At 41.2% G+C, this 25,370-nt stretch overlaps 2 protein-coding genes across 2 annotated transcripts; both read right to left on the reverse strand.

Moving 5' to 3' along the window:
• Positions 1–3,746: 3,746 nt before the first annotated feature.
• On the reverse strand, positions 3,747–8,527 carry drgx (dorsal root ganglia homeobox). Its single transcript, XM_068327944.1, has 6 exons — positions 8,470–8,527; positions 7,579–7,679; positions 6,741–6,842; positions 4,834–5,006; positions 4,354–4,466; positions 3,747–4,251 (listed from the first exon to the last, which is right to left on the reverse strand). The coding sequence occupies exons 1-6, from the start codon at positions 8,525–8,527 to the stop codon at positions 3,872–3,874; spliced, it is 927 nt and encodes a 308-aa protein (XP_068184045.1). The 3' UTR covers positions 3,747–3,871.
• A 1,842-nt stretch (positions 8,528–10,369) lies between these two features.
• Positions 10,370–25,153, reverse strand: ercc6 (excision repair cross-complementation group 6). The gene is made up of 22 exons (XM_068327354.1): positions 25,119–25,153; positions 24,378–24,610; positions 24,058–24,286; positions 23,814–23,934; positions 23,584–23,698; positions 21,436–22,141; positions 19,928–20,059; positions 19,296–19,454; positions 18,219–18,354; positions 17,863–18,033; positions 17,449–17,625; positions 16,285–16,401; positions 15,742–15,837; positions 14,729–14,947; positions 14,129–14,239; positions 13,453–13,572; positions 13,200–13,294; positions 12,578–12,723; positions 11,875–12,465; positions 11,606–11,774; positions 11,442–11,520; positions 10,370–11,350 (listed from the first exon to the last, which is right to left on the reverse strand). Exons 2-22 carry the CDS (start codon positions 24,571–24,573, stop codon positions 10,910–10,912), a joined length of 4,326 nt encoding a protein of 1,441 aa, XP_068183455.1. The 5' UTR covers positions 24,574–24,610; positions 25,119–25,153; the 3' UTR covers positions 10,370–10,909.
• Between the last annotated feature and the right edge of the window lie 217 nt (positions 25,154–25,370).

Below are 25,370 nucleotides of genomic sequence, written 5' to 3' on the forward strand. Positions count from 1 at the left end.
CTACATGAGGAAAACATAATTTCCTAGAGATTTTGTTTGTTGTTGTTGTGAGTGGGATGGGGTGGAGAGGAGGAGGTGATAGGGTTGTAGTTTGGGTGCTCCTTTGGGAGACAGAAATAACTCAATTGGATCATATGGCAGTCCCACCTTCTTTGTTGAACAGAACTGACAAGCACTATATGTAGTGTCAACAGGTCACGACCACCTGCTGTGATCATCACACACATGAATGAAGCTTTCTGTCGAGAATGGAATCATGTGTTCAAATGCTTTGGCAGAATTGTCACCATTTCTCCATTATTTTTTTGTTTTGTTTAATGCCTCAAGAGGTTCATTTCATCACGTATTTTGATCTCACTTTTTTGCAAAACAAGAAGCCTAGTCTCCCTGGCTACAGCTTCAATCATCTGCCAGTGGAAAAGGCCATAGGGCAGAGGAAGAGGAGGAACTGAACCTCCCCTCATCCACTCTTCTGTCTCCCTCCCTCCCTTCATACTGCCCACTGCTATAATAGGAGATTGCTGTAGCAAATAGTTTCCTGGGATTCTTGGCGGGTGCAGAGCGGCCTGGTGGGATGATGGACACACACATATGGGCTTTAATGGAGAAGCACTCCTTCACATATACCCACATAAGCATGCACACATACAGATGGTTTTGCATGCAGCTCACTGAATTATGGGAAAGGCTGAGGTAATCCCTTTTTAACTAATCTCTTCCCTCCCCTCTGAATAACCTCCACCCACAGGCCCTTCTCATACACAGTTTTTCCCTCCACACTGGACTCTCAGAAGTCAGTAACATCCATCATTAGATTCCTTCCATACAGAGGAAATAATTACCATGACAGATCTCATTCGGTTTTTTTTTCAACTTAATGCCGTATCTTATTGTGCTACTTATTTTTGGCTCTCAGTACTCCTCACCTTTAAAAAAATGTTTTTGATTGATGACATTTAATTTTCTAAAACCTCCATCTGCAATAATTACTGAGAGCATGCTTGTCTGAAATGCTCATATTGTATTTGCCTCAGAAGTTTGAAGGCTTTGAATGCGTCTGAACTGTCCTGCTCACTGCTCCCCTCTAGTGGATGATGTGGGAGCAGACATCCAAAATGAATTCGCTCTCTTCTAAAAAAAAATGTCCTTTTCTGATACATATCACGTTTGAGTTGCTCAAAACAACTCTCCAACTTCCCTCCAATCTGTAATTGTATTGTTAAGTTACTGAGGAACATAAGCATTGATCACAAACGCTGAGGATGCTCTTCCCTGTGCTGAGTAAGGAGGAGCAGAGCTGTGGTTATGTGGGAGGCAGCAGACAGGGACATTACTTGCTGCATTAAGACATGCTTTGTTTGTATTATCTCCGGTCAGAGATTTGCCTAATTGATTCTAGCTGATTTGGTGATCGATCAGCTCTGTTGTAGAGATGTTGCAGTGTTTTGGCCCTCCAGTGTACCAACCCTAAATGTATGACTTTGGCAGTTGGGTCCTTGAATAGTAAAAATTTAGGTGTTGCACCCAATGTCAAGAAAAGAATTGTATGTATGTGTCTTTCTTGTTCCTACAGTCTCTTTCTATGTGCCTTTTATTGTCTGTGGTGGTTGCATATGCACAACATCTCCCTGTTTCAGGACATATTCCCCCACATCCCTGCAAAATATTTCATTACTGCAACAAAAGAAGTCCATTAACTGCACTGTAAGAACAGAGTTCAACTGCTGTTCCCCATATTCACTATGTTTGTCTGCTTTTCTGGCCGCTCTCCAGCTAATTTGATATAACAATGCTCCACAAAACCGCCTCAGGACTTTTTTTAGGTGACAGAAAATTATCAATGACGCCACATGCACAGCTGAATGTCAACACCAACTTGACTTGTTTATCAAATATTAAAGCAGTGAATTATGGGCACCATGCAGAACTTAATGATGATCGGAGTCATTATAACTTCAGCATCTTTTGTTTTGGCTAATGATTAAATTCCATAACCACTGTATTCAATTTTGGGGAGATTGAATGTGTTTTCATATCTTTTGTGTGAGCTGGCTGGATTCCGTCATCCATATTGGAACATTTTAGAAAAGGACCTGATTTGTGTAAGGATATTGTGTTATCATTAGCTGCCATGTCAGGGGACTTAACATCTTTTCTTTCTCCATGCACTTAAAGCAAAGCCATTATATTAGGACATGTTTTAGGTAATATTATTTGGGGCATGAACAGATACAGCACCTGGTGTATTAAGGGCACACAAAGTTTTTACGCCAAATATGTTTAAAACTGTCATAATAATCTTTAATTTTGGATTTTAATTTTGACCGTCTTTTGACATTTTCTAGCTAAAAATTTATTTTTATGAATGGTTATTTATCGGGAAATAATGTGTTTCAATTAAATGAAATTCATGTGTTAATATCACCAGAGGTTGGTTCATAGTGAGTGGAAAGCATCACTTTATTGGAGTATTTTTAAAGTATTTACAACATACACACATAACGGTGTAGAAACAGGGTGGGATGCGAGTGCCCGTACTCAGTGAACAACCTGGCACTGACATTATCTCCCTCTTCTGTGTCACCAGGGTGTCGCCTCATCAATTATTGAACTGGTACTTCATGGTAATACATAATTTCTTATCAATTATTCATGATAATGTGTGTGTAGTTTACTTAATTGTGTTATTGACTATCAAAAGTAATTCCCTGAAAATCCTCAAGGACGCAAATTGAATCAGTCCAACTATTGGTCGTACGCTCCACGGTTAAGTATTCTCTATATGATCAGCTGATCCTTTATTCAAGAGTCATTCTAGCAGGAGAGATATTTAGGAATAATAAATCGACACATGCGTTGCCTGTGATGAACTGCTGCACTGCAATGAGCCCCAAGGTGAACGGGTTTATTTTTAAAAAAAATGTAAATTCAGTATTAATAAATTGCATATATCATGCTTAATAGGGTTTATTTTAAAAATGCTCAGAGACAGAAGATGATCTGCATTCCTAAAAAGTAAATAAATAATAAGAGTCACCATTGCTCTCCTCTCCCGGCTTTAAGGGAAACTGATAAATTATGTATCAGAACAGATGGCTGGAGTGAGAGGCAACAGGAGAGGAACATGAGCGACTACATCTTTAATTGTTTTAAAGAACATGTCACAACAGGATGGGTGTGTTCCCTGTCTGCCGATGCTACAGATGTGCTAACAGAGCGAGGGGGACAGCCACTGCTCTGGCTCTGCCTCAGCCTGCCTGGGATTCACACAAACATACTGTATTCTGTACACATTTACACTGAAAATGGCTGAAGATATTAAAGTGCACTTTCACTTTAAAAATCAGAACAATGACAGATAGTTTGAGCCCATTGCCAACCCGATGGCATAAGCTTTATATTGCCAAAATCCTCACTGTCCTGCCATCGGTTCTACAATTACAGTTTACATGCATTAACATTCACAATGTAAACATTTATCCTCTTCATGAAAATGAGTGGAAATGCATCAAGATTATTTAAATTCACATTATCAAATAGGTCTTTGTTTGCACACGTGAAGCATCTATGTTCGTCCATCAAATAGAGTCCAAGAGTCCACAAAAACACGGACACATCCAAAGACATACTTGTGCTTCAATGAAGATAGCAAGTCCTCAAATATTTAGCATTTCCCACAAACAATAATAATTTACTGTCAAATTAATAATTTAATGTTTTCTTCCATACACTGTGGTGTCGGTAAAGTCTTCCGCAGGCTGTGTTTGGAGTCAGTCAATAGTTGTGCTTTGTTGCTTGTAGGACCAGCGTGATAACAGGCACAATCACACAGATTTAGAGTATCTGTACATCCACATCTAAGTGCAGCGCCTCACTTTTTCTCCAGTGGTTCCTTGGAGCAGTGAGGGTGTTTGTCAGGACTGCTACCCAGGACTTGAACCTTGTTGGTTGGGCTTGGACTAGAGCTGTCTGCCCCTCTTCCCACAGTGCCAGGCACGTCAATGGCGGGGCCTGCCGTGGGCCTCGACAAGCCGGCGGTGTTCACCCCAACTCCAGACAGGACTCCCACACCGGCACCGGGACCAGTCGCTGCACTCAGAAGGTTGGCAGATTGTAGCACAGCCTCGGAGTGCTCACGTGCCTTCATGCGTAGGGCAGCCACGCTGGCTGTGCGGTTACCCTGACAACCGTAGGGCGGCAGGAAGGACAAGCCCATGGGGTCAGAAACACAGCAGGAGCACAAACCATTACCTGGATAATAATGAAAGTTGGATTTACGTTGAGACCACCGAAAAACTAACATCATTTTTAATTACCGTCTGTATTTAGCAAATTGATGAGAATCTTATTTACCTTTCAGTGTGGCGACCTGCGAGAGCGCCTGGGCATAGGTGGCAGAGTTGAGGAGGGTGCCGGGTATACACGATGGGAAAAATGGACCACTTGGACCCACTGTCCTGTTGATACTGGAGACAACACAACCAGTTCACAAATGAAGAATTAAATCCTGTTTATACACCTACATCACTAGAAATATCAACAGCTGTTTTTATTTATTTATTTGCTTCTTTTTTTGTTTTTAATTTTTAACTTTTTAAACTACCGTATCCAACAAAGAGAATGATTTCTTTGTATGGATTTATTTTTTATCACCATTTCAATTTTGAGGTTTTATTTAAGGACACTATAAAAGAACACAGATCAAGATTACTGTAAGAGTTTTGTGATATGAGGCTCTCAAATATTTTCATCACCCATCAGATATTCCTACGTACCAAAAACACACCGACTCACCACAATAACACCCACATCTATCACTGCTATTCTTCTCACCTCTGCTGCATCTCCAGAGGTTCCTTCAGTTTTCGGCTGTGGTCCACTGGGGACTGAGAGTTGATGCTCCGAGATGGAGGAGTGCCCTCACTAATCTGCTCTTTGCCTCCTTCGGGGTCTGCGCTCCCTCGCTCTGTCTTCCTCCACTTTGCTCTGCGGTTCTGAAACCAAACCTGTATAGACAGATTAAAAAGAAGCCAAAGTCAAAAAACAATCACGTTAAATGACCGATTATAACTGAGAAAATTGATGCATTTGCTTGAACATTATTAGTCTGCGACTGTTGACATTATTTATTGATATTCATGGCAGTTTTTAAAAAAAAAAAGTCACCTACTTATTTGTTTGACATGTCAGAAAAGCAATTCAACTCTTCTTACTTTATTTTATTTTTTTGTTTTGTACAGCAAGGGCATTTGAATGTGTCACATGAATGCTGAAATGTACCACGGTTCTCAAATTATCTAAAAAAAACAAAAAAAAAACCCTCCACCGTCCACACAACTGAGAACATATAGCCAAATTCTTGTGTCTTAATCGAATGAAGGTCACTGCCTATAACAACATTTAATTGAGCAATTTTTCATTATCATATTTTAATGACTTCCCACTGACAGTTGTGCTGCCCGAGAGAGAGGCAGCTATGATGAAGTCGTTTATTTCCCTATTTAGTGATTGTTTGACAACATCAGATTCGATTAGGACTTGGTTCTAGCAGGCATTAATCTTGATGTGTGAATGGAGGTTGGAGCCGGTGTGCATGTGCCCTGCGTCCCGCCTATTGTACTGGAGGTATAAATGATGTCAATAGCCAAACAAAACACATGCATTCATTCGGCATAAAGAAAGGACAACATTTTGGTGGCGGGACAACAATACAACCAATGGACTTATCTCACCCCTGCACCTTCCAGCTAGAAGTCGCGCACCCCCCCCCCCCCCCCACACACACACACACACAAACACTCACACACACACACACACACACACACACACACACACACACACACACACACACACACACACACACACACACACACACACACACACACCCTCTCTGAATGGGCTATAATTGCTCCATTAATCTCAATTTGCTGCGTGCTCTTAATGCGGGGGGAGGCCCATTGACACTTTACAAAAAGGGGGGCAACAACACTACAACAGAAAGGAAATTTATTTTCTAATAATAATGTAAGTTTAATATCCCTGCATACTGCGGTGGATTCATGTTCAGATTTAATAATAGGAATGTGGTAATCGGATTACGAGGGGAATAATTTGTTTACAATCCCTAATTTACAGCGCTGGATTCCATTATCAACCCCGCCATTGGGTTTAAGCGATAGTAAGATGACCCTGGGGAACAAAAGGCAAACTATTATATTTCCCACAATTAGATCTGCGCGCACAACAAAACCCAAAAGCGAATCTGGAATGCAGGAAATTACATACAGGACACATAACTTAATTACATCTGGCCAAGTTTATAAGGCGCATATGTGGAGGGCAGCAGCGGAATATAAATTGGTAAATTTAAGGTGCGTCTTTTTTTTTTCTCCCCCCTTTGTGTGTGTGTTTGTGTTTTGAAGTGTGTGTGTGAGAGAGTTGGACACACACATAGAGGAGGAAGTGTGGGGGAATAAAAGAGTTTTAGATTCTGCAGTTTTGGAGAAAGAAAAAAAAAAGGGTCAGCGTGGATGATGTAGCTGTTCCTACCTTTGAGACGCTGACAAATTAGTGAGGAACATTATCGCTGCTTAATTATGAATGACCGATTAATCAAGCTAATCTAATATTCACCATTATGTTGATGTTATTAAAGTGCATCGCCGATGACAGAGTGGCTTAATTTTCCCTCTCTCGCATGGTCGAACGTGCCCAGGACGCGTGGAGCTGCTGCAGCCTACCTGCACCCTGGCCTCGGTCAGGTTGATCTTCATGGCCAGCTCCTCCCGGGTGAACACGTCCGGGTAGTGGGTCTGCGCGAACACCGCCTCCAAAGCCTCCAGCTGCGGGGACACAGAGCAGCAGGAACACCACAACATCAATACATTTATTTTTCACTTACTGGTAGTTATCATTCTTCTACTAAAAAAAGTTTCTTTCTTTCTATATTTCCTTTCATGTATTGGTTTTTTAGTGTTTTTGAAGCACTTTAGTTCTTTCATCTAATGAAAAATTTGCAAAATGTTCTGAATGTGATTGAAGTTTTTTTGCAAAAAAAAAATCTTCTTCTTCTTCTTCTGAAGCACTTTAGTGCTTTCATCTAATGTAAAATTGTAAAATGTTTGAATGTGATTAAAGTGTTTTGGCAAAAATCAAAAAAGAAATCTTTCTTTTTGTTTTTAATAAATCTTTCTCTCTTTCTATCTTTTAATAATCTGCCTCATTAGTTTTTTCTTGTTTTAAAAATATTTTTTAATATTTATAATGACGAGGAAAACAGATGGCGAGATAAAAATAAGTAAAGAAATCAACTTAACATGAAGTTGTCCCCACGAGAGCTTCAAAAGAACAAATACTAAGATCATTTCTTGCTATTCTTAATTGCATTTTTGTTTTTTGAGGAATTTATTCCATCGGAAATACTAAGGAGGTTTTCTAATCACCTGGAAAAATAAGCTGATAACTCTCTTGTCAAAATCCTTAATTTTAAAACTTCATGGAACCACTTATTATTTTCTCATGTGCCTCATCCACTTAAAGCTGTTTGTTTTTCATCATTTTTGTCCTGGAAAAAATTACCTGTTGCAAAGTAAATGTCGTTCTGTTTCTGCGCTGTTTCCTCCGTAGGAATCCATCATCAAAATCAGCCGGGGCGTGGTTGCCGAAACCGCTGGAATTCACTAAAATAGGAGAGATTGGTAGACAGAATTCAGTCAGTCGACGAAATCAGGATTACAATTTAAATGTTTGCGTATAAAATAATTCATTCGGTTACTTGTGTTTATGAAAGAAAACTTGGATTGTAGATATAAAAATGAAAAGCAGAGGGGGAAAAAAAAACAAACTAACAGGCCTTTTTGCAAAAACAATCAAGACTGGAAATGTGTTTTCTGGCACAATTTGAATCTCTATCACTTGCATGAAACATTGATGTCTGAGGGGAACCATGACGGACTAAGAGGCATGACACCTAACATCTGTGCCCGGGACAAAACGCCGCTCTGCCCCGGGGCCAAACCACCAGCGCTTTTCATCAAAGCAGCCGGCTGACTCGACAGACCCCAAAATCAGACTTAACCCTTCACATCCACTTTGAATTTAAGGGAAAATATAGTCTGATGAAGACTGATACAAATACCTACAGAGATCGTCCATTACGCGTCAGGTCTTTTGTCTGATATATTACAGATGGAGATGTTTTCATATTGTTAAAAGCACGGATTGATTCAGCGCGTGGAAATCTTTCAATTTTATCTTTAACTGAAGAGGATCATTTAAAAAAAAACAAATAAAAGAAAACATCTCCTCAGGCCTCCACGCTCCTGGAGCTGCACATCACTAAACAGCAGATACTTTTTTGCGCTTACACGCACAACGCAAAACTTTTCGCACTCCGTCTTTAAGATATATTCCATCTGAAAATGAGATGAACTTTTAAAAAAAAAAAAAGTATTGAATTCAGAAGCTTACACGTGTTGGAGCGACAGCACTCTCCTTCAAGCTGAGGCGGACAGTGAAAGTAGAACATCCTGGCGCGTCTCTGGGCTCCGAAACTGAACCTGGAACAGAGACAAAAGTTTCACGCTGAAGCCGCAGATCGACTACAGCTGCTGCGGTGCAGTTCAGATGTCGGGTGGGATATTTAACAAAATTAAATCGTACTTGTAAAAAGCGAAAGTTTGAAAGAAGAGTCAAAGTTGAGGCGACAGCATCCTACCTGCAGTAAGGATGCTGATGTGAGTGACTTCTCGCTCTGGAGGGAGGAGGATGATGCACTTCATCTGCCGACTCTGTCTGGGAGTGTCCAGATCTCTCTCTCTCTCTGACTCTCTCTCCCTCTCTCTCCCCACCTCTCTCTCTTCCACACACAACACACACGCACACGCACACACCAGGGGTTGGGGGTGAGCGAGACAAAGCCGTGTTAATCCGATTAGGACCAATTAGGCGTGAGATTCTGCGACACTAGCTGAAAGCCTTAACACTCTGTAGACAGTTATACAGTTATAGAGACATCTGGACACTCCCAGAGAGATGTGTGTGTGTGTGTGTGTGTGTGTGTGTGTGTGTGTGTGTGTGTGTGTGTGTGTGCGTGTGCGTGTGTGTGTGTGTGTCAGAAATAGAGATAGAAAAAGAGAGTTGGAGAGAGAGAGAGGGTGAGAGAGAGGGGAGAAAGGGGAGATATACCCAGGGTGGCAAACGGCAGCTCTTCTCTGGTGCCAAAAAAAAAAAAAAAAAAAAAATCATCACAAGTGATTGTTATTCCAGAGTCAAGCATATTCCCTAACCATAAACATGCACACATACCCGCTGCACTTTTTATTTGGTTCTTTCATATATTAAAAAAAAGGAGGATGACTGCTTTTGGGTTTTAGATTGACTGTCGGGTGGGTTAATTGCTCGTCAGGGTGTGTTAGGGGGTCCACTTTACAAGGGGTTGCGCATGTTGAGCACTCACAAGGCCAAATTTTTGATTTTGTTCACAGCAAGGGGTCCCGCGATTTATTTCGCTTCCTCAGATAAATGATCTGCTGCGGGACCCTTTCAATTAGTTTTAAAGCGCATCTGGGACGGCAGAGCGCAGACGCCATGCGTCTCTGAGGTGGAAGCAAAATGAGGCTTCGAGAAGCAGCTGAAATTTAGAAGAGGAGTGCGGGATTGGAGTAAACCACATAAAGTGCAGAAAATCCCTTCTAATGGCGCGTAATTGGTTCTGTAATATCATTACAGGCGGATAATGGCCAGTTACAGGGCCCCGCGCTATTAAGGGTTTCCCTGGCGTGCAGCGTTTATGTTATTAAAGGGGGAATATAATGATATTTTAGTTATTAAATGCGCGTAATTAATTTATGCACCACTGAAAATAAAGTTGTTATTATGACCTCGGTGAGGTGCGTGGAGAAAATTGAAATCAAATAACGGTTGATAACTTTATCTCAATATTTGGTGTAGACAACTCTGACAAGATAAAGGCCTGCAGTGTGTTTGTGCTTCCCGGCAGCGCCTTTCCGCTTCATCCTGATGGTTGTTTAAGTGTCTCAATTCAATTATACTCATCTTCGTTGGTTATAGAAACAAATTGACAAGTTAACATAACAAGGCCTCCTTTCATGATTTCTCTAGTCATCCATCGACTAGAATTCAGGACCTTGGACAGCACTACACTTCCATATTCGAGTGAGGTCACATTTAAATATTCATATTACTGTTATTTTGGTAGACACGGAATCCAAATCTGTGCTTGAAAGACGACAAATTCCTAATTAAAAATTACTTGACACAATCCTTATCTTATCCAGAGTTCCTTGAACATAATCTCGTGTACGTTGTATTTAAAATAAGCAAACGTGAAAAACTTACAAAGGTTTATTCATACAATTTATGCAAAGTAGCAACAATATGTGTGATCACTTGTTCACAATTATTTGGAGTGGATCACCTATCAATGGTGATTTGGTTTACGATGTGAGAGTCCCTGACCTTAGAGAATGGGACACAGATGACACTATTGAGGAGCACAAGTTGAAACAAACATATTTGAGTCAAGGAAACCCATTACTGTATTAACTTTCATACAACCATAGATTATGTGAATTTAAGTGTATTAAAATGACAGAAGCATAAATCTCATTAAAGTGCATTGAACCATCAAGACTTTAACCAATATTATCATGGTTCATTAGTTAAATCACTTATCTATTGTACAGTAAAATGACTCTGTTTGTAACAAACAATAATATTGTAAAAATACCCATTTTGAGTTTGATCCATATACATTTGCCAGACAAACATCTATATTAAAAAAAAAAAAGCCACATAGAAAATCCTGAAAGCAGGCTGATACAGTCGGCTGGAAATGTACAGACTTATAAAAAATTCTTCAGACGTCTCAGTTGAATCTGTGTTTCACTCAGCGGAAGTGTTCCTTCAGTCTCCACATCCCTTCCTGTCCCGACGTCCTGTGGAAGTCACAGATGCTCCTGAGCAGCTCTCGGAATACAGGCGCCTGCTGTTCCGTCAGCCTCGGTTTGAAATATTCCAGCACTTCCTGAGTGGTGGCCTGTCCGTCTACATGGCCCTGGAAGGCTACAAAGTTACGCAAATCCACCAGCAGCTCATCGTGCTCGGCGTGTGGAGGTGGGGAGGAGCTCGTTTCTTGAGCTCCTTGGTTCTCTTCTTCTTCATCTCTTTGGCTGGAGGGAAGGCTGAGGTAATTACGGACTTTCATCTTTGCCAACAGGGCGGAGGAGGACAGCGGGGCTGAGTCTGACTCACTTTCTAACCCCTCCCCACTGAAATGAGCTCTTGAGCCAGGCTTCTTTGAAACGGAATTCTTTATTATAGCAGCATCCTAAAAGAGAGAAAGAAAACCCCACTTCAACATAAATACAGAAGAACTGTAATGTCATTCCTTTTGTTTGTCACCGGAGCACCACTGTTACCTTGCATTTGCTTGGAGTGGGGACAGACTGAACAGGGGGTGCAACCAGCAGAGAATTTTTCTTTTGTCCAAAGCGTTTCCTGAAAGTGGCATGAAGGGAAGCAATGAAACATTAGTTGTAAGTGAGGTAAGCAAAGCTCTCATGGTGTGATCGTGAGACTGTACCGTGCAGGTGGAGGAGGAGCTCTGTTGTAGGGCAGCCTGCACTGCTGGCGAGAAATCTTTAGAGCTTTCAGGGCATCTTTTGCCACTCTGGTGGCTTCTGCCTCCACAAGAACGTAGTCAGGGTTAGAGGACTCCATGATGGTGTCATGTTGCATCACACTGTGGATACCTAAAGAAGACAAAGACAAGAAGAAAAATCATCAAAATACTGAGAAAATAAACAATATTTGTTAAGTTGGTGTGGTTTGTTCACAAAAACAAAACATTACCAGATTTTCGGAATAGTTTTGCCAAAACATAATCGTCTGATTTCTTCTGATCATCTGGCTCGTGGTCTTCTTTCTTGTGAGTCCTTTTTTTCACCAGGTGAGAGATGCGATGGCCTTCAAAACGACCGTCCTTGACGTGCTTGTGTTTCTTATGTCTGTGATTTGTTGATTCAGCCGAGTTGCAGTGCTTCCTCTTTTCCCGATGTTTCTGTGGACTCGTCAGGGGAAACTTGTGTTCGTGCTGGTAAAAGCTGGATGAGTTTGAGTTTTTCAAAGCTAGTTTGGTCGAAACCAAATCTCCATTATTTTGTCGTGTTTGTTGTGTAGTTGCTGAAATATTTGGATCTATATTTGCACAGGTTTGGTTGGTGCTTTGACAGTCTACTGAGGTATTCGGTTTATCCTGAGAGTTTTCACTGCAAGGAGTATTAGTTCCCACTCTTACTGAAGAAATGTTTGAGGGGTGTCCATTATCTGCACCAGTATTATTCCAGTTCAGTGAGTTTTTATACACATGGCTCCCATGTTTCATTGTGAGTGATGATCTTGGCCTCTCAATTTTTCTGGGTGCCTTGACATCAGAACCTGTGCCTGTGGGAGAAACAACACCAAACGTCCGGGGTGATTTTTTTGGAATACATTTTTAAAAAAATCTGCACAATAACATGTTTTAGACAAAAATGAACAAGCAACATCTGCAGACCTGCAAATATGGCACTGGTTTCAGTTCCATGAGTTCCATCAGGATCAGACAGAGTGAAGAGCTCATAGATATCATTCGATTTGAAGAATCGTCTTTGTTTGGGATCCTTCAGAACACGATTGGTCAGAAACTGTTTGAAGATTTGCCTGAATTACAACAGACAAAATACAGAATTAGATTCTTGTGAGTTACTAGTTTACCTCAGCAGGCAACACCGTTCATCTGTCACCACAGAGTACTTTGGCTGATGGATGAGAAAATTAGTTAACCGCACTACTGTTGGTACCAAAATAGAATCCCTGCAGTTCTTCCAACTTGCTTTTTTAAAGCACTTTACAGACACAAACCAAACAGAGCAACAGTTTAGAGGTCCTAGATTGGCCATTTAATAATGTAGGAAAGCTTTTCAATTACTGAGATCTGGGAGAGTGCAAGTATTAATACAGCAGTGATGTGAGCAATTAGTCATGTTATTACCAACATTCATAGACATGTGAAGTCAATGGAAAGACAACTAAATTGCAAGGACGAGGGAGAGACAGTAAAGGAAGTGCCAGGTTTGAATATCGTTCGGAAGGAATTGCTAACAGTCAAATATAATGAAGTAAAGCTGCAGTCTGACCGGTGGTAGATTTTCTCCTCAATGGTCCCTGCAGTCAGCAGCCTGTAGATTGTCACTTGATGCTTCTGACCTATCCTCCATGCCCGCTCCCGTGCCTACAACATATTTAAATATATGATTACACTAAAAGATCTGAAACAAAATGTCAAGATTTGTTTTTGGGAAATGTAGATTTTAAGTTGCACAAACATAACATACTTAGTAAATGTTTTACTAGAATTATTGAACGTGTGTGTGTGTGTGTCTATCTAACCTGTGTGTCTGTACTGGGGTTCCAGTCTGGGTCATAGATGATGACTCTGTTGGCTCCAGTCAGATTGACTCCCAATCCTCCCACTTTTGTTGTCAACAAGAAGATAAAAATGGATTTGTCCTGTAAAAATGAAGAAAATGTCACAAATAAATGAAACTCATTTTATACTACTTTTCAGAATCACTTTGGATTATGATCTTATCAATAAAACTTACTAGTAAATTGTTGACTAATAGTTTATTATATCATAATATGAAAGGCCGACCTGGAATGTCAAATTAAATCAGTCTATTTAAAGAGGATGACATATCTTAATTCAAACCAGGCTTTTCATTATTTAATTCTATCTGCACAGAAGTACAGTAACAGAAAAAAAAGAAAGCCATTAAGACTGAACACTACATGAAATAACAACACAATAAATTTCTCAATTTTGCCATGCATTCAAAAATGATGGAAGGATTTGATGAAATCATTTTAAATTATTTTAAACGGCTCTCTCTGAAGATAAATATATATACATTGACTGAGACCATACGATGCATCCACTTTGAACAGGTTGTCACCAATTAGCATTTCCACCTCAGGGTGTGCATGGTCCACTGAAGTATTGTGTCCCTCAGGGCAAGGTTTTCATGGGAAACACTCAGAGCCATTAGAGAGGACTAATCCTTACCTCGTTGTAGCGAGCAATGAGGGGCTGTCGGGAAGCTATTGTGGTGGTGCCATCCATTTTCACATACGAGTAGTTATTCTCTCTGAGAAACACCTCAAGGATATCCAGCATCTAGAAAGGAGTGAGAATACAGCAGTAAGACAGTGAGAAAAGGAAGATGAGATGATAAACAGAGAGGAAAGGAGGGGCTGAGGTTTGGATTATCTCTAAAAGGATTAGCACAGATTAATATTACATGGACAGAGATACCGACAGGGAGGATCTCAGGTTCCCTCTGAGGTATAATCTCATTGATATTGACTGCAACAGCTGGGGCCTCACTCACACTCACACACACACACACACACACACACACACACACACACACACACACACACACACACACACACACACACACACACACACACACACACACACACACACACACACACACACACACACACACACACACACACACACACACACGTCGTCCCTCTTACATGCATGCAATGTTACAAGCAGAGGGGTTGCTCGATGCAGAGACAACACTTACAAGTGACAGTGGCTGATTTATAAGTGACTAGCAGGCGCGGAGGGACGCACCACCTACATGACCCTCACCTGTCTGGACTGAGTGAAGAGAAGGACTCTCTGGCCTTGTTTGAACCAGAGACGAAGCAGCGACTCCACAACTATAAGCTTTCCTGAGCGTTTCCAAAAGCCAAAGTGCTCCTCTTCAGTGAGCTGGTCTTCTGGGATTCCCTTCAACATCCTGGGGCCCCCAGAGAAAAGGTCTGGATGGTTACAGATCTTGCGCAGGGCTATCAATCCTGAGAACACCTAAACAGAAGAGAAAAAAAAAAAGGAACAATCCTTCTATAGATGTTTTTATTTACAAACACAGAATTGGTCATAAATGAAAACTATAATAAAAATAAAAAATAAATAATTGTTTGAAAGTTTGATAGATTTTGCTGCATTTTAGTGTCGCACCTTTAAACAAATAAACACATTTACTTTAGTTTGCAGGAATGAGTTACATAATTTATTTACAGACATTAAAGGCCGTGTTTCTTGATGAAGGCCCAACGGTCACTGCATTAGTAATGGTGGTTAATGGACTGAGAGTGACCACTGATTATGACTATAAGAGCAAGTGTGTATGTGTGAGTGTGTGTGCACGTGCAATCTGCTGTGGTCACCCCTGGCTCTCCAACCACGTCCATTTGGTCAGTGGTGATAAATGGTCGAGACTTTCTCCTGGGTCTAGCTAATGTGAGAAGACCAACTGAATGGCCTCTTTAAAGAGACTCTCTTAAAGAATACAGGAGTCAGACTATTAAGGGTTTAACAAAATTTACACAGCAGAAACTCTTCAATTCCATCGATGTCACTTTCAGTTTTTGTTCCTTAAGCATAAGAGGGCACACGAATGCCTATGAGCAAGAGAGATATCATCAACTGAGATTCATCAGTTAGCAGGTTGAATAATGAATGAGGAAAATCTTGTTCTTGGAAGCCTTCTCCTTGACTGAGAGTTTTACCCTCCTTGTCCTTGTAATGCAATACCAAGAGCCTGAAAGAAAACGGTGCAAAAAAAAAAAAAAAAAGGAAACATTAAAAGAAAGACTCACCTGCATGTCCCCGTTTAGGATCTGGTAGACCTCTTTTGAATCTAAGAAGCTCTGATACACGCTCCGCTGGTCTTCTGTCAATCTGCAAAAGAGAACCTACATGCGTGCACGCGCACACACACACACACACAAGGCAGTGTAAGAGTGTATACTAAACAATGGAAATCTGCTTTACAGCCCCCTGATGAAGAGCAGTGTGTGTGGAGAAATTAGTGGTAAGCAACTTGTTTTTTGGAGCCACTGCAGTCCTGAGGGACTGACTTAATGAGCTGAAGTGGACTGAGGAGTCAACCAGCGTCAGGCGCGAGGACAGACCAGGGACTGACCACCTTAATGAATACACGCGCCTTTTACTTTACCAGGACATTATTAGTTTGCTTCACCTGACAAGGGCCATGCACATTCATCAAATACTCCTTAGATATGGCACATGCAGTCCTGTCCAATCAGAGAAACGTTTCCCCAGTTCAGATTTCAAGGTATGCGAGGTCGCTCAATATTGTGACAGAACTGGGTCAACCATCTTTGGAGTATGATGAATACCTGTTCGTTTTTGTCAGGTAAGGAGAGGTTGGCCTTCACGTCTGCCTTCATTCTTCTGAGCAGGTAAGGATTTATGGCGTCCCTCAGCACACTTGCACACTTAAAAGCCGTCTGGACCTGTAAAACAGCATTTGAATCACAAACAAACCCTTTTCAAACGTTACATTAAACATTTCAGTATACAAAACAGCAACATCAATGCACATTTTTATAGAGGTCTCTTGAAGCATGATAGCACCTTCTTTAGCCCTCCCTCATGTTGCTGTCCCTCTCAGCAGCCATTAAACATTGATCAGAGTGCTGTTGCTCTCGTCGGAGAGAGCCCTACTTGTTCATCTATTACAATTTCTACGATGGGACAGCTCCAAAACATTGCTTGAGAAACACTACAAGGTGCCCCACTGTAAATGTGCTGTTACACCTCACTCAGAGTAAAGGCTAAAGGCCTGTTAGCCATTTTAAACATTAACTCCACAGGAATCCACCAAGGGATCAAAGACGCTTTCTGTGAGGCTGGAGGGGACAATAACCTCACTGGAGGTCAGGGTGGAAAAGAAGAGGGCAGTAGATGATCCAGGGGTCTGTGCACAAGCTGCTGAGTGGATTCACATGGGGGTGCAAATGGATCCTGCGTTCACACCTTCACCCAGCTTCTCCCCACTCGCATATATGTTTACTCGCATCTGTTCATACAAAAGACATGAACAGGACCTGCTCTGCTGCGAAAAGAGAACTACGAAGAGGATAAGGCAGCCGAGCTTAGCCCTCTCTGACCATTTAATAACATTAATAATTAGTAAAGGTTTTTATTATCGACAGCGGAAGAAGCATCAATAGCAAGCTTAAATAATTAAATCCATACAGTCAGTGGGTTATTAACGACTGAACACTAATGACAAAGGGCCACAATTTAGCTCACTTTAGCTTCTCCCTCTCTCACACAGACACTAGGGATGTAGTGAAGTTCCTTTTCATGGGCCTACATTATCCTATGCTTAATGGCTTCAGTGCACCACTATCTCTCATTCTGACTTGCTTCCATCAAGCTATGACAAGTATACGTACACGTGTGACTGGTGTTTTCACACTTTGGCTCTTCGTCTCTCCCTTAGCCTTACAGTTATGTGACGTTTCTGTGCATTGTGTGTACATGTGGGGCAGTACCTGTACAGGTGAGGCATTGCTGTATCCTCCCATGGTAATTGGAACAGAAAACTGCTCCATGAAGACCGGCAAAGTCCCCAGCTTTCCAGGAAAGACAAAGTCAAACAAAGACCACAACTCCTTCAGATTGTTCTGCATGGGTGATCCTGACAAGATGAACCTGTGGGGAGTGCGAAACTAGACAAAGAACAGAGAATTCACAAGATATATTTCTAAAGATCGATGTGACGTACCACAGAAGGAACTTAATTTCTTATGGTGTACTGGAATGTAAGGAGTAAAATGTCTGATAAAAAAATGGCATGCATTACGTTTTCAGGACCACAAAGGAAAGACAAAAGGTGATCATGTTGTACTGTGATCATGTTGTACTGTGTCAGTACAGTGAGTTCACTAGTGTGTCTAAAACAATACCTGTTTACAGGCAATGGTAACTCCAGCATTTGGGTTCCTGATCTTATGGCCTTCATCCAATATAACGTAGTGCCAATCCCAGCGCTGCAAGGTGTCTTGCATAATTCTCACAGCTGAATATGAAGTTATAAGAACACCATGACATGACGCTATCTCCGGAATGAGTTTGGCCTGCAACAAAGAAAAACAAACAGAGAACAATTACAGATTTTTGTTAAAGTAAGTGTTAAAGTTGAGGAGATATGGAGACTTTAGGAAACAAGACTGCATAAACAGACCTCTAGTGCCCCCCAGAGGAAAGAAATACCCGATAGGAAACTAAGTGAATTTTCACAGTAGAACAGATTATCAGTTACCTTGTTGCTAGTAAAAGAGCCAGTTTCATGTAAAACAGCCACCCTGAAAGGAGGCCACCAATTGTGGAACTCCTTGACCCACTGGTGCATGACTGTAGCTGGACACACAATAATGGTCGGACCCAGACCCGCATACCTACAAACAAACATAGTGCATTCAAATTTAGGGACAATCTTGCAGTTCAGTAGGGCAACAAAGGAACTCAGTGTTCATTTCACTTTGGATAATCTCAGCAAATGTTAGATTATTGTCAACATTTCTTACCATAGAAAATAGAGGCTTTTGCCCAAATTAAAGAAAAGTGTTTTACTTGCATATGAATGTGTAGCACGTTTAGATATAAGGGAATTAGAGGAAGCATATTATATAGGTCCAATAAAACAGAAGCATTATCAATGTGCAGATATCCATTCATGAACGGCACCTTACAAAGAAGGTGTGTGGACACATCCTCAGCTCCTCTGTGAACATTTACGAGAGCTTTGTCTCACAACAAACACACAAAAAGATACACTAATGGGCTGGCCGGTGGAAGCTATTGATACTTGGCCATAATTGAGTTTGCAGGCAATCAATTTGTGGGCGTCTATAGCAGACAGAGTATTGACCATGAAGGAAGCTCTTCCTAAATGTGAGTGTTGTTTGCGCAGTAAAACCAGATTATCAGCACCAATGTCATGTTTTCCCTGCCTGATCGGTTGTCCCAGACCTGCTCCACACCCGATGAGTCCAAAGCTCATTCTAATGATCCCAAACACACATTTATTACAGCACAATTGTTATACAACACATACACGTACAAAGAGTGTCAGTGTTTTCTCTGATGTCTGCAATAAGACAGTGAAGAGTCTGATAATTGAAACATGTTTAATAATTCAGATGAACACTCTCAAGCAGAAATCCCCCTAATCAAATATTCATACTATACAGACACACAGTCTCTGGCCACAATTCGTTTGTGTGTGTGTGTGTGTGTGTGTGTGTGTGTGTGTGTGTGTGTGTGTGTGTGTGTGTGTGTGTGTGTGTGTGTGTGTGTGTGTGTGTGTGTGTGTGTGTGTGTGTGTGTGTGTGTGTACCTGTAGTTGGATCCTCTGGTCCTTAGTTTGCTATAGCTGAGTCCAGCCAAAAAGCAGATGACCTGGATGGTTTTTCCCAAACCCATCTCATCTCCCAGGATGCCACCTGCCTGTTGACAGTGAAGTTCCCACAACCACCGTACGCCAGTCTGCTGGTACCTGACCATGTGATGAACAGGTAAGCAAGCATTTACATTCAGGTTTACAGACCTGACAAGGTGACCCAATAATCACACCGAATTTCAACCAGATTAGGAATCAATTAATTGTGCAGCAAGCACTACAGCAAATTATCTAAACCCCCCAGCTCAAAAAAGAGAAAATGTCCTTGATAATCATCAAATCCATACAAAACAACAATATTTGTAGTAAACTTGCTCTGAGAAAAAGCAAATAGTAATAAAAAGAGAAAAAAAAGACGAGGGAGAAGGCCAGTGTGAGTAAGACCATAGATCAAAGCTAGTGCTTTGATCAACTACAGTAGATCAGAGCACCAGCTTTGATCTTTGACTTATGCAAGTAGGTTAGGGTAACATTTTGAATGCAGGGGTGTTGCGGGATGTTGCAGTCTGTGACTGCCTTGGTTCTAGTTTAATAGTGAAATAATGCTGAACGTTTTCATTTGAACTTACTTGAAAAGTTTTTTCCAGAGAAAACCAGGCACTTTGAAGCCTTCATCAAATTCTTCATCACTGTCATCAGTAAGGTCCTCGCCTCGTTCTCTTTTCTCCTCCCTCTCCCGAAGACGCTGTCGCTTCCATCTCCTGGATGGAACACAAGTTCATGCTAATGAAGTTCAAGCTACTATTATGTAAATGTTCCGACAAAGCTTCTAAACAATAACCCTAATTTGATTGTTGTGATATTAATTTAAAAAAACCCAAAACCTAAATAATTTGAGGATCCAAAATAAATACAACAAAGATTTTAGTTTAATTTTGTTCTAGATTGGATTCCTGTTTATTGTGATGAGACCAGTGACAGACTGGAAAACTGTCCAGGGTGAACCCTGCAGCGTCATGCATACTGGGTCCTACTACACATAACACATACACAAGCCAGAACAGAGAATGGGTGGATGGATGGATGGATGGATGGATGGATGGATGGATGGATGGATGAATGGATGGACAGATGAGTGCTCCATTTGCACCACTTACACTCTGTGATTTATTTAAAGACTTGCCTACACAGGTGTATGGATAACAAATGTTTGGAGTTGCGAGCATTTCCCTTGAGTGGTGGAATATCTACAGCAAAAAGGGAAATGTAAAGGAGAAGAGTTTTAATGGTGCAGGAGAGAGGGCAGTTAGAGGCACAGTCGTCATGAAGGAAATGAAGATTGATACAGACAATTAGCAGTGCAAGTTCCCCAGAAAGGTGTGAGGTGGAGAGGATAAGAATCCATCTTCATTTGGGCCTGGTCCTGTCACCCTGCCATGAAACTGGTCCTTTAGCTGGGCCTGGGAGACCACACTCTCTAATTAAGTCAAGACTAAGCATTGGTTCAGTTAATTACACTTTTCTGGCCCCCTTCAACCCCCACCCATCTACAAATACGCCCACTCTAATATTATTCCTCATATAAGCCAGGCCTACCATCCATGCCATGTCTCTGCTGTTGAATTGACATTCAGTCACTGCAGTGAAGAAAAGGACACATGCCAACACAATTTATTTGGCAGTTATAAATATAAAATCTCATTAGGGCTGCTCTTCCATTAATTTGAGCATTAGAGTGAGTGAGTGTATAAAACCATGTGCAGGAGGATAATTAGGCCAGTATGAGAGCAGAGAGAGAAGAAGAGCAGGGAGTGAATTTGCTTAGTCAAGAAACAGCTGCCAATCTCATCTGGGATTAACTCTCCTTCTGCACTATGGAGCCAGCAGAACACCACTGCTTTCCTCCATAACTAAAGGGAACAAAAATAGCTCATTCACGCCGCTGCTGAGGAAAATGTGATGCAAAGTTAAAAGCTCAATCTGGTGTTTGTGGAACATGTCGTTTACAAACCATTATGTAAAGTGTGAAAAGAAAACTTTTCACACCTTTGCCTCTAAACAATAAAAGAAAATATTATCTGTAATCCAAAATAATCTGTAATCTACACAAATTTATAGCACACTAATATAATTATACCTTATTCGCTGTCTGTAGTACTCCACATTGCCATCATCTTTACATTTTTTCTCTTTACTCTTCTCATCTTCCTCTTCATCTGAACTATCAGGGCAGTAGTCTTCCTCGCTCTCCTCTTTTTTAAATTTTTTCCTCCTTTTCCCCTCAGTTTTTCTTTGATACGGCTTCAACTCATACTCCTCTTCATCATCCTCCCCAAAACCCTCTTCCATGGCTTCTCTTTCCTCTTGGTCAGGATCTATACCCTCATCACTAGGGACGTACTCTGACCCTTCACTGTCCATCTCTTCTTCCTCAGTGTGTTTCCTTCTTCGCTTTGGGGGCTTTGGCTCTTCCTTGGGCCGAGCCTTTGGATGGGCCTTCAGAGCTGTTATCTGAAGCTTCTGCATGCGCTTCCTCATTTTTTTATCCTTGGAAGAGGACTTAAGACTTTTGGTTTTTCTTCTGCCATCGGGACTAACTGCAGCACTTCTTTTCTTTTTCGAAAGAGGGCCCCTCTTCCTCTCAGTAGCCAGTTTGGCCTGGTCTGCCAAGTACTGATCAAAGGCTGAGTTCTCAGCAAGCATCACTTTTCGAGGCTCCTTCTTCACCTCCTTCTGCGGGATTCGTGTACCAAAAGGAGTCATGTGACCTGTTCGTATAAGCTCCTCCCATTCCGTCTCCTGAGATGGCATGAGCATGCTGCCCAGGGTGGACGGTCCAGCTTCTACAACACACATGCACGCACACACTATAAGTTTATACTGGTATATACTGGTGTGAACAACATAGATCATTTGGAGAGACAGAAAAACACCCCAGCTCCTCTGTGGGTGCATTTTATTTTAAAATCACATAATTAATCATCTCCTCTAAATAATTTCTCATACTGTGAAATCTTATTACTTTTTTTTAAACATTACTTTTTTGTGGTTTAAAGATATCTGACAGGAAATGGTAAAGAGCGTAAGGAGTAGATATTCGGGATGAGCTCAGAACATGAAGTACATTAATAAATACAATGCATGCAATAAGAAATTATGAACTACAAAGTATGCATGAACAAGAATTGTCATACTCAACACAACTTTCTAATTTTCAAAAAAATTTTTTTTACAATCAAGCTTTTTTTCTAATTACTGTATTTATTTTTACCAACTAATGTTCTTGCCATTTTTTTCACACAAAGTTAAACAATGTTTATTAAGGTGTATGAGCGTGTGTTTGTGTGTCTATTTGTGCATGTTTGAGTGACTGCGTGAAAGAGAGAATGAGAGCAGATGTGTGTGCGCACGCTATGTAACAGTAAAAATATCTATACAGTTTAGAAATTATTAATATGAACTGAAGTTAGAAAGTGTCAAACTAAGAGCAAGCAGGTAAAAGAAAAAAAAGACTGGAGTGGAGGCAATGACTGATGCAACACGAGCAGTTTTCAGCTCTGTCTGATCAAAAACACCGCGTATGTGCAACAAAAAAAAACAAGAAACAAGTTAACCAAGTAACCCTAAATAGAGGCAAGCTGATGAAAACCCAAGGAAAGCAAAGTGAGCTACAGTGAAGCCACGCACAGATCAGTCAATGTCTGTGTGTGTGTGTGCAAGAGTGGGCCAGCAATAGCTCTGGCGCTGTGATGTGAGTCTGTAGGGAGGGGCGGGCACTGTGTGTGACTGGCCAATCAGAGCATGAAGACAGACAGTTCTGAGGATTTTCCTTTAGCTATGCTAGCTGGGATGGGCTCCAGCTCCCTGTGACCTGCGCAAACGGATGAAGTGGTCAGAAAAATGAATGAATGAGTTTTGACAAGTTTTACTCGTATCACGCTCATACCTGTACTCGTCAAAAATGCAATATCCGTACCGGATACTCGTCTGAAACAAGTACCCGGCTCAACCCTCGTAGATACTGTATACAGCTAAGGGGCGAGCTGAAATTAAACCTATGGCCACAATACAAGGACCAAAGTCTGTGTGTATGGGGTGCTCTTAAAGCACTGCACCATCAGTCACTTTACCCAGTGAACTGAACTGTTTTATCCAGACAAATGAATATTACTGAATCTTTCAGATTAGTCTTCTTTTTCATAGTCATAGCCATAGTGTAATCATTCTGCTTAATGGTGGGACAAACTGAGGAGAAGAAAATTATATATGTTAAATGCGACCTTACCTTCCTCGCCATCCTCATCTGCCAAATACTCTGCTTCCACCCGCTGGATGTCCTCTCCTCCCAGAAAGGCCTGTAGTCTCTTCTGCTTGGCTCTTACTTTCTTGAGCTGTTTCTCCTGAATTTACGTGTTTTTATGAAAATCACAGTCAATGGAATTATATGTATAACTTTTTAATATACTGTATATCATTTACAATACATTATTTTAAGTCTGTCATTTAATATCATACCTTATTTTCTTTTTGTCTTTTGACAGATTCAATCTTTCTGCTGATATCCTTACTGGAAGCAGCATAAGGAGTCAGCTGCTCAATAATCTTGTTGATATGTTTCAGTGATGTCGTTACAGACCTGAAACACACAACAAAATGAGGATTGATTTCAGCGCAATTGTAATTATATTACAGACGCAAATGGAAAAGTTCAACAGAAAACAAACGGAGATTTACTATTCCTGTAGTTAATGTCTTTTACCTGACATCATCAAGCACAGACTGGTATTCCTTCTCAGCCTCGGCTTTAGCAGCAACCTGATTGGCCTCATGAATTGCTTCATCCACTTGTTGCAGTACTCCTTGCTCAAGGACATCCTGGTCATACACGGCCACTCCAAGACCATGAAGTTCATCAGCTCCAGAACTGGCAGATGCTGCTTGGATACGCTGTCTGTTGATGTGAAGCAAGGCTCCAGACTTCTTGCCACCTGTAACAAATCACAATGACAGTACAGAGATTCAAAGCTATTCGTAGTGTTCTGCCTGCTCTGATTTTGGTGTAATTATAACACAGCTCACCGCTGTTGCCCTCCCCAGAACCAGTGTTGGACCGATAGGTTGCAGCATCCTCTGAACCCTGACTATTTTCAGGCAAAGAGCAGATTACTGATCCTCCTGCAGCTCCATCCTCCTCTGCCCCTCCAGGCGTAAGGGCAGCACTAGCAGGACTGGACAGAGCGGAGGGGAGCTGGTCCTCTGAACCCTCCACGGGCATAGCGATGCAGCTGCTCGGGGTCCGTCAGGGGGTTATTCTGTCAAACAGGTGGTGAAGTTTGTAAAAATTGTGTCTCTAATAAATCCGCTCTAATACTTTGAGAAAGGATACAACGCTTATGAAACCATGTGACGTGAATTACCGTCCGTAAAAGCAAGGATCCATTGAATATTCGTTCAATTCTCTGCTGCCTTGTATGTTAGCTTGATTAAGCTAATTATATTTTGAACGAATATGATTTGAGATGCTTTCAATAAATTACTCATTCTAACCAAACAATGTCCGAAAGAGAAATTGATAGTTATACAGCAAGCATTAACGCTACATGTCCACATCAGACCCTGAAATCCATTGTTTACATGTCTACACTGACCCGCTAAACTAGCATAGCGCCGGTTGCCTTATGGACAACAGTTCGCCTTAATTTCCAGTCCAAAAATACACATAAAAACGACAACCTTTTAAAGTTATAATGTTATCGTTTTCTATGTTAATGTTGGTACATTTAATAAAGGGTTTAAGTGACAATTACGGGAGTTACTTACGTGCTATTACACAACACCACAGAATTGAATAACGTGATTCCAATGTATGAGGTATCTTCAGTGCCGCTGAATACTATGGCGAGGGTGTACACGTCCCTTTTAAGGTCTCTGATTGGTCAGTTCTTCTTACTATAGCTATTTGGGCTGGTTATTGGATAAGATTGTGAGAATGATGTCAGACTAAACCAATCATAAACAAAATAGGCGGGAATTAGTCTCGCCGTAGTAGCGTTGTTTTTTTTTTAGACGGTT

The sequence above is a fragment of the Antennarius striatus genome, chromosome 11 (genome assembly GCF_040054535.1).
Source record: "Antennarius striatus isolate MH-2024 chromosome 11, ASM4005453v1, whole genome shotgun sequence".
NCBI lineage: Eukaryota > Metazoa > Chordata > Actinopteri > Lophiiformes > Antennariidae > Antennarius > Antennarius striatus.

Bases quoted from the DNA above. Each gene is read 5' to 3' on its own strand.
- drgx (XM_068327944.1), bottom strand. From the start codon at position 8,527: ATGTTCTACTTTCACTGTCCGCCTCAGCTTGAAGGAGAGTGCTGTCGC. The intron at 5,007-6,740 runs GTAGGCTGCAGC...CTGTCTATACAG, and splicing joins TGACCGAGGCCAGGGTGCAG to GTTTGGTTTCAGAACCGCAG. The intron at 4,252-4,353 runs GTAAATAAGATT...ATTATTATCCAG, and splicing joins GCAGGTCGCCACACTGAAAG to GTAATGGTTTGTGCTCCTGC.
- ercc6 (XM_068327354.1), bottom strand. From the start codon at position 24,573: ATGCCCGTGGAGGGTTCAGAGGACCAGCTCCCCTCCGCTCTGTCCAGT. The intron at 14,948-15,741 runs GTGAGTCTTTCT...TCTTCTGTTTAG, and splicing joins TCCTAAACGGGGACATGCAG to GTGTTCTCAGGATTGATAGC. The intron at 12,724-13,199 runs GTCAGACTGCAG...GTTGTAATTCAG, and splicing joins GAGGAGAAAATCTACCACCG to GCAAATCTTCAAACAGTTTC.